Here is a 7,864-nt window from a genome sequence, read left to right as displayed (position 1 = left end):
AAATAGATTTATAATGAAAATTATAACACTTCTTCAGCTGGATATTCACTAATTTGTTCAGATGATAAGCTCATACCACCTTCCTGTCATTTTTCTTCTGAATGGAAGAATTTCAATACCAGCTGGGGGGTGTGTTTCTGCCATTGTTACTAGCTGAAGTTCTAGGCAAACTTAACCAGATGGATGGAACTGTCCCAGCAAGAGCAGTGTCTGATTCTGAGATATGGAGGGTGTAAGCAGACATACACATTCTTGCTGGGTGACTACTGCTTTGGCTCCGTCTCCAGAAACGCTTACACAATTTTGCAGAAACTTCCTTTCTGTGGAATTACCAAAGTTAAAAAGAAAAAAACATAGACAGCCTCAGTCAATGGTAATATTTTCTAACTGATAGAGTTACTACCCACACAAATCAGCAAACACAAAGTAAATGGTACCTCTGAGACTAGGTGTTCTTTAAGGTCCCTTCCAAACCTTGACATTCTGTGATTCTATGAACCTTCTTTTCATGTAATGAATAGGCTGACCCTACAGACATTTTGCAAATACTGGGCTATATCAGAAACAACAATGCAGAGACAATGCATAATCACTATTCTAGTGCCTGTTGCACCTAATTCACAAATCATCTATAGTAGAGAAGAAAAAATCTGGTGCACTGAATCAATGGTGGTTACAAATACAGGTACTCTGCACCAACTGTTAAAGTCCTGCTTCTCCCACCTGATGTAGCTGCTAAATAGTGCATCCTCAGAGATAAATCCTTGAAAGAAAATGAATGGGAAGAAATTCTCTCATCTCCCCACTCATATACTTCACACATCATTCGTTTTTAAACAGGTTTTTGTAACACTGCCCCATATTGAAAATTCTTCTTGTCAAAGCTTTCAGAAAAAAACCCTGCAGTTTAAAATATTAATCTCCAATATCTAATAGCAGCCATCTTTGGTACAAGAGCATGACTAACTGGTTTATAAGCCATATTACATGTTCTGTTAGAGTATCACCACTTGACAGAGGCAATTAAAATCCTGTCTGGCAGAAGCTGGACCTTGAACTTGGGCAGCAGTCCAACTGCCCCTGAAAGTGCTATACACAACTGCAGAAAGCAAGCAACCACTGAACAAACCACATCCTGATCTCTCCTGTGAGGACACAAATCAGTTACAGCTGCACACTACAAATAACTATCCTGAAGTACCCAAGAAATACCTTATCTTGTTACAATCACACTCTTCGGGTCGCTTCTTCTTTAGATGACCTCTCACCTCCCTCAGGTTTTTTATTTTATTTTGCAAAGTTTCAATCTAAAAACAAAAAATTTAAAAAATTGTAAGATACAGGTTACAAAAAATACAGCATGATGTAGTCTTATTCTAACCTTCTCAGACCCATTCTACTCTCACCAAATGCTTCCTCTTCACCACCTTCCATGGCTCTCACTGCTAACGAGCATTTCTTAATTATCTAGCTTTCCAGAAGGAAACCACAGCAGGAGGAAGTCTAGTTGGCTCAGTCTGCCCGCTCTGATTCTTGACTGTGAAAGGAATGTGGTGCTGGGGGCATGGGGAGCACACAGGTGCAGGTAAGCAGCCACTCCTGCTTCCACCGGGATTGCTCCTCCTGTGCCCCGCAGCACATCTGCAGGGGGAGGAAGGCTGCTCCAAGGAAAATGAAGCCCTTAAGCTTTAGCCGGTTCTGACACTGAGCAGGGGCTGGGGAGGGAGTGCTCTGAAATCCTCTCTCTTCAGAGCTGCTGTGAAAGCGAAGCAGGAAGGCTCAGTCACTGCACATGGCCTGGCCGCGCGGGACAGCCAGCAGCAAACTGTGCCACCCACCTGGCTGATCTTTAACTGCCTCATTTTTTCACTCACTGAAACTCCTGCTTTGTTCAGTCTGGCTTACACACGGCGTGGCCCGTGTCCGCTCGCGTGGGCATCGCGCGGCTCCGGCTCATTCTCTACCCGGCAGCAAAACTGACGCAACCCACTGTGAACAACAGTCTCTGCAGAGCTACCATTAGCCATCACGGGCTGCTGAAGCAGAGACAGGACAGAGTGTTCAAGGGAAATACACAAAGAATCCAGCCCCGTGACCCTAAATCAGGAATACAGCAGGACAGAAATGAGTTTTCACTTCCTTTGACACTCCATATTGCCTACATTTTTTGAAGGAAAAAGAATTACAAGAGCACGGTGATACTGAGATTGCCCTTTTAAAATCTTAGCGGACTAGTAAGTTTTTCAGGATCTGCCTTGTGTGTCAATCTCTACCATAGAAGGGGGCTAAGAAGTTCTTACATACAGTGTTGCTGTGAGCTGATGTAATTTGGTAAGAGATTACAAGGAGCTCCAACCTTTATGCTTCTCTTTGGCATTTGTTCCACCATTATCTGGTCCTTGGAAGACCAGATCCTTAGACCCTCTTTCACATGCAATACATGTGAAGGGTTTGAGCTTATATTCTTATTAGTGACAAAAATGTCTGATGAAGTTTTACATGCTAATTTCATACAGCAAATAACCTCTAGGTCCCTGACACAAGCTTTTGAAAAAGAATTCATTTCAAAGTCCTAATTATAGAAGCACCAAAACTAATGAGGCTCACTTTTCCTTGGACTGATATTTGACACGTGGAGGCCTTTTTTGAGAGGTGTGTTGGGAAGCAGGGCTAGTAACTTGTCTTATTTAACTCATAAGGCATATGACATTTCACAGCTATCTCTTCAGTTGTAGTTCTTTCCTCCACTCAGCATCTTGACTTCACAAACTTGTAATAAGTGTCACTGAAATATCTATTCTGAAATGAGCCAGCAAGTGTAAAGGGTTCCAGGGAGGGACAAAGACATGCAGAGGCAGACAGACAGACACACAGTCAGCATGATCCTATCGGCCATCCTGAAAATATACACTGAAAAGGCACAAACGTAACATCACTGACCTCATGGTCAATATGAAGTTTATGGTCCTTCCAAGCTTGCAGTGACCTGTACAGATTTGTGTCACACTGAACAGTGTCATTCTCCAGGATATAGCACCTTGGCATGAAAAAGCAGACAGTGTTTAGTACACACAAAGCAATGCAAACAGCTGCTTTCAATAACGCAGCTCCAGGACAAGTGAGACCCCGGACCGGAAATGACACGCAAAATTCAAATGTGCATCCAAGAGAATACGAGCATGCTCTGAGCCAGGAAAGAAGTTTGGGTTGGAGCTGCCATGGAAATTTTTAAGAAATAGAAAAAATCAAGGAGCTAATTCTATCAAGCAGAACCTGTTGACTGCTCAATTTCTATACGTCAATTGTGCTGCACAGAATTCTTGCTTATTCATTAGACTGTGTACATAAACAACCTCTACTAACTAGCAAGAACTGAAGGCATGACTCGGAAGGAATTTCCCAGTGCATAATTAAGTGATGCCGGGGAAGGGGCAAGGATTTAGTACTTCCTTATGAGAGGTATCACTACACCATAAAGAAAAGGTGAAAAACCCAAAAGCAGTAACCAGAAACAAAGAAATGTTTTCTACAAAAGGGATAAATTTTTTTAAGGGTATCTCACTGACTTCAAAGGCAAAATACACTCTGACAATATTAAGTCCTTATGTTTCACTAACTTCTAGTGAAATCCAGTTTTTAAAAATTCTTTAGAAGACAAACTGAAATGCCCACTTGACAGATTTACCTGAGAAGTTTATCAGGTGGTCAAATACCATGTAGTCATTTCTGAATGCTTGTTTAAACTAAGGCTGAGTATTTTCAATATTCCTTTACTTTCTTTAAACCACCTCCTGCATCTTGTCCCACGAGCAGAAAAGAAGTCAGTGTTCCTGGGGACTCCTCATGAATAATGCACAACCTTCCTGACAGTTCCTTGCATAAATTTGGGCGTCACTCCGTAAGGCAATAAAAAAAAAATCAATTTAATTTGTTCCAGAAGAAAAGCACAAGTAGTGATCTGTGGGTCCTGAACATTCATGTGAGCTGGGATAATAAGGCACAGTTCTCTGGTGCAAACCTGGCTGCGTTTCCTCATATTGCAGAGTCTCTAACTCACTTCTGTGAAGAGGAGGCCAATGGAAAACACAGATTTCAACAGCAGCTAACTGGCTCCTGCATGTTTACATGAGCTAGTCATTAAACAATTTAATGCAAGTAATCAATAATGCCTGATGGATTTCCTGATAATTCACAAGCGGAAATGGTGACTAAACTAATTTAGTTGAAAACACATCATCAGTCCCTAGACTTGCACGGTGAAGAAATTATTTTTAGCTGCTAAAGGTGCTCAGACAATTGCCTCCCCTCTCTCTTAATATGTTCCACTTCTCAATGCTCCTCATCCATCCAACTTCACTCATATTGTAGATTTTCCTTTCCTAGCACTGGCTACAGAAAGCTCTGCACAAAGCATCCAGTGACACCAAACCCGTTCAGTTCATACTCCACTGCTCACTGATTTCCAGGGGAAAGGCCTCTCCTGGTTTCACCCAGGTGTCGACACAACTGTTGCCAACAGTTTTGCTTGTCCTCACTGGAAACATGCAGTGATCAGTGACTACTGCTTCCACACGGGGTGCAGAAGACACAAAAGCATTGCTGCAACTCTTCAGGAGCTTCATGCCCCTCTGTACTGACAAAACAAAACCGAAGACTGTTGTACACGTGAGAATTTTAGTGAAGCTAGACTGGGTATCCAACATGCTTAAAACATGTCAACCTACCTGTTTACATAAAGCAGTCACTTAAGCAGCAAAAGCTTTTCAAAATCTACCATGTGCACTCACCTGTGGGTCACTTTGATCAGGTTAGGGGCTGTGTACTCTGCAATGCCACCAGTGCCACTGTATTCCCCCATGTCTCTATCTTCCTCCTCATGCAGAACAGCCCTCTGCACCTTGTGCCGCTTGGTGACGTTCCTTGGTAAGATGGGCTGGTATCCATCCTCTAAACCCAGGTTATAAACAGCTCCATCCAGCTCAACGGATACAGAACGGATAGAGCGATTCCGGGCATAGCTTGGCTTGAATTCTGCACGGAAAAATAAGTGAAGGAGGGGCAGAAACAGCGTGTTACACTTTGCTCCTCTTTGTGGCTCTTGGGAAGAAAGAAAACAGCCTGTACTGTGATGTTTGGAATTAACTGGATGACAAACGGTGTTTGCTGCAGTAAGTCCTCGAAGCTGCTGCTTCCTTACCCTTGGCATGGACGGATGGATGTGTATCTCAGGGCACGAGAGGATGGCTACAACGCAAATGCAAAAGGATGGCAAAGGGGAAAGAAAACGTTCCTTTCCAGCATCACTCCCAGCTCGCTCAGACTCTGCCCTTCCGCCAGGATCACCAGATGGCAGTAACACCTTCCACACCAACAGCATCACCCTCACACCAGTTCCATGCTCCACTGCCAGCGCTCCCGCCACGCCTTCCTGAAGTCGTCCCAGTAACCCCAGTGTGCAACCCGAGCCTTTTCTCAAGTCTATGGTCATTCTTCAAGGCCAGATGCTTGATTTTTTTTTTGGAAAGGGATTAATATCCAAATCTCTCCTTTTCTCCGCATCTAACTCTTTGTAGTCGTTCCCCTGCTGTGCAGCCCAGTCAGTCAGCTGCTCCGTGAAGCACCACCCTCCAGTGCTGTTCACTCCCTCGGGCCTTGCTTCTGCATTTGCCGTCCAAAATGAATCATTTGCGATGAACTTGCATTGTGCAGTATGAGATTCTCATCGATCTTTTCACGATTACTGCTTTCCAAAGTTTGACACCCCAGCCCAAATCCCCAAATCTCTTCTGTTTGGTCTGGAACGACACTATACAACCTAGTTATGAAATCTAAATCTATATCTAAACTTCCCTGCCATATGATGGGGCCCATTTCTGACCCTATTTCTTGCTCACCCCCAGCAACTGCTGAGTCACTCATTAGGCACACAATGCCGTCATTCCTTGAGAAAAGAAGTACAGCCTAAGTACCATGACCTCCTGCTCCCTGCCCTGGGCCTCAGGCTTTGCTCTGTACACGAGGCTTGGGGTTACCTCAGAGCCTACTGGAAACGACGGAGTCCCCTGGCTCCTCCAGTCACCTCCTTTAAACAGGCTGAAACACACAGCACACCTCAGGAGACAGGACTTCCCTCTGCAACCTGGTAAGAGAAAACTCAAAGTGCCAAATGAGCAAACCTATCTTTCTTGCAATCCCAAGCTCCACAGAAAAGTCAGCTGTCTCTATGGAAAAACCTCCCCAGCAAAACAAGTCGGGGCGAGGAAAGGAATGGGAGGTAGAACAACCAAAACTGACACAAAATGCATCAGTTGTCATGCTTTGGCATTAATGTAGTGACTTTTTTTTCAAGCCTTACATTCATATCAAATAGAGTGCAAGGTCTCAAAGCCATTTTGCAGACTGTGGGAAGTGAAATGAACATCTCCCACCTGAAACTGGGCCAAGCACTGCATTTTTGTCAGCGCCACACACAGAAAGTAGAATACCAGCTGGATTGTCTGTCTTTGCACATTTTCCACCTGTGGCCCAAAGTTTATTGCTGATATTAAGCCAGGTGAGTCACTGCTGAAGAAAAAAACCCTCAAACTCATAAAGGACCTGCCCTATTTCAGGCACCCATTCAGGAAATGTTTGACTAAATGAGAAGGAAACTCCCACCTTTTCAAAAGTAGGAGGAAGTTCCAAAAAAAGCTGCACCCTAACAATTAGATTCAAAGTATAAACTCCCATTTCTTTAATCATTCCCTTATTTCTTTTTGTTCAGCTCAGCCAACTAAGAGTTTACTTTCCTTCCTAGTCTAGTATGCCAACCCAGCACGTTGGACCTTAGCAGATAGCCACGGGGAACTGTCATCTACACGTCCCTGAAAAACTCCTCCCTTTGCAGCCAAACACAGCCTGCCAGCAAACAAACTGGTCTGGAGCGAGGCAGCTCCTAAGGGACTGTCCTACCATGCTGCACACAGTGCTGTGAATAAGCACCAAACTCTATTCTGAGGAAGGGATGAAAATATTTAATAAGATCAATACTCCTTTGTGCTGTGCTCTCTCACCTGCGAAGTGCACTGCAGCATAAATACCAATGTTTAATTACTTATTAGTCCATCCTCCCCCAGGTTTAAGTTTTACTCTCCAATTGATATACCTTTGTACACAGCCCACAAACAGTAGATCCAAGGCTGTTAAATATTTGGCCCAAAACATCTGTTCTCCAAGTCGTTCACGTTTGGTTTCGTAAGCTCTTCCTCAGCTACTACAGAAATGTGCTGCTAAGAAGTTGCAGCCTCAAAACTGAATCTCAAAATGGAGTCCAGAGAAATTTAAGCCCAAAAATCCAACTGCTTTCAGTACCCCACTCATCCAGCTGGGTCTTGTTGGACCACCTGACCAGCACGTTTGTCTTCACTGAAGCCTGAAAGGAACGTTTCCCACTAATGTCTAAATATTTTGCATTTTGTAGAAAAAAGCAATTTTCCCATAAGACAGTAAAATCAGGCACTTTAAAAGCAATTTTAAAAAAGTATCTCCGATGTCTAGAAATATGGGTAAAGTTTAGAGGGTTTTTCTTTTCCTGTGCATTGTATACCAAGGGAATTCCCGAAATCTTATTTTGAATCTGTCCTTAGATATTTCAAACAGGAAGAACACCCAACCCAAAAAAACTTTCTTATGTCCCATTTCTCACAACTGCCATTAAAAATCATACTTCGACTGCAATAGCTTTAAAGCAACTGATTCATTTTTTTCAATAACAAAACAGCTAATTTTGCCTCAGCATTGAAACTACCTCAAAAGAAAAATGAATGACAGGAAAATCAGAATAAAAATGCACTAGTCCCTTTGAACACACTTCTGTTTGTTTACA

The 7,864-nt window shown here is 43.2% G+C and overlaps 1 protein-coding gene across 2 annotated transcripts in view; it reads right to left on the bottom strand.

Annotated features, from left to right (window-relative positions):
* SULF2 (sulfatase 2) overlaps positions 1-7,864 on the bottom strand; it is a 53,918-nt gene that overhangs the window by 3,824 nt on the left and 42,230 nt on the right. For both annotated transcript variants that reach the window (XM_009078572.1, XM_009078573.1), the window contains exons 11-13: positions 4,788-5,031; positions 2,941-3,037; positions 1,213-1,307 (exon numbers count right to left, since the gene is read on the bottom strand). In XM_009078572.1, coding sequence (XP_009076820.1) covers positions 1,213-1,307; positions 2,941-3,037; positions 4,788-5,031 — 436 coding nt within the window. The remainder of the gene's footprint in view (positions 1-1,212; positions 1,308-2,940; positions 3,038-4,787; positions 5,032-7,864) is intronic.

Source organism: Acanthisitta chloris, unplaced genomic scaffold (genome assembly GCF_000695815.1).
Source record: "Acanthisitta chloris isolate BGI_N310 unplaced genomic scaffold, ASM69581v1 scaffold27857, whole genome shotgun sequence".
Taxonomy (NCBI): Eukaryota; Metazoa; Chordata; class Aves; order Passeriformes; family Acanthisittidae; genus Acanthisitta; species Acanthisitta chloris.
The sequence above is the reverse complement of the archived record's forward strand: the minus strand, read 5'-3'. Positions and strand labels throughout refer to the sequence as shown.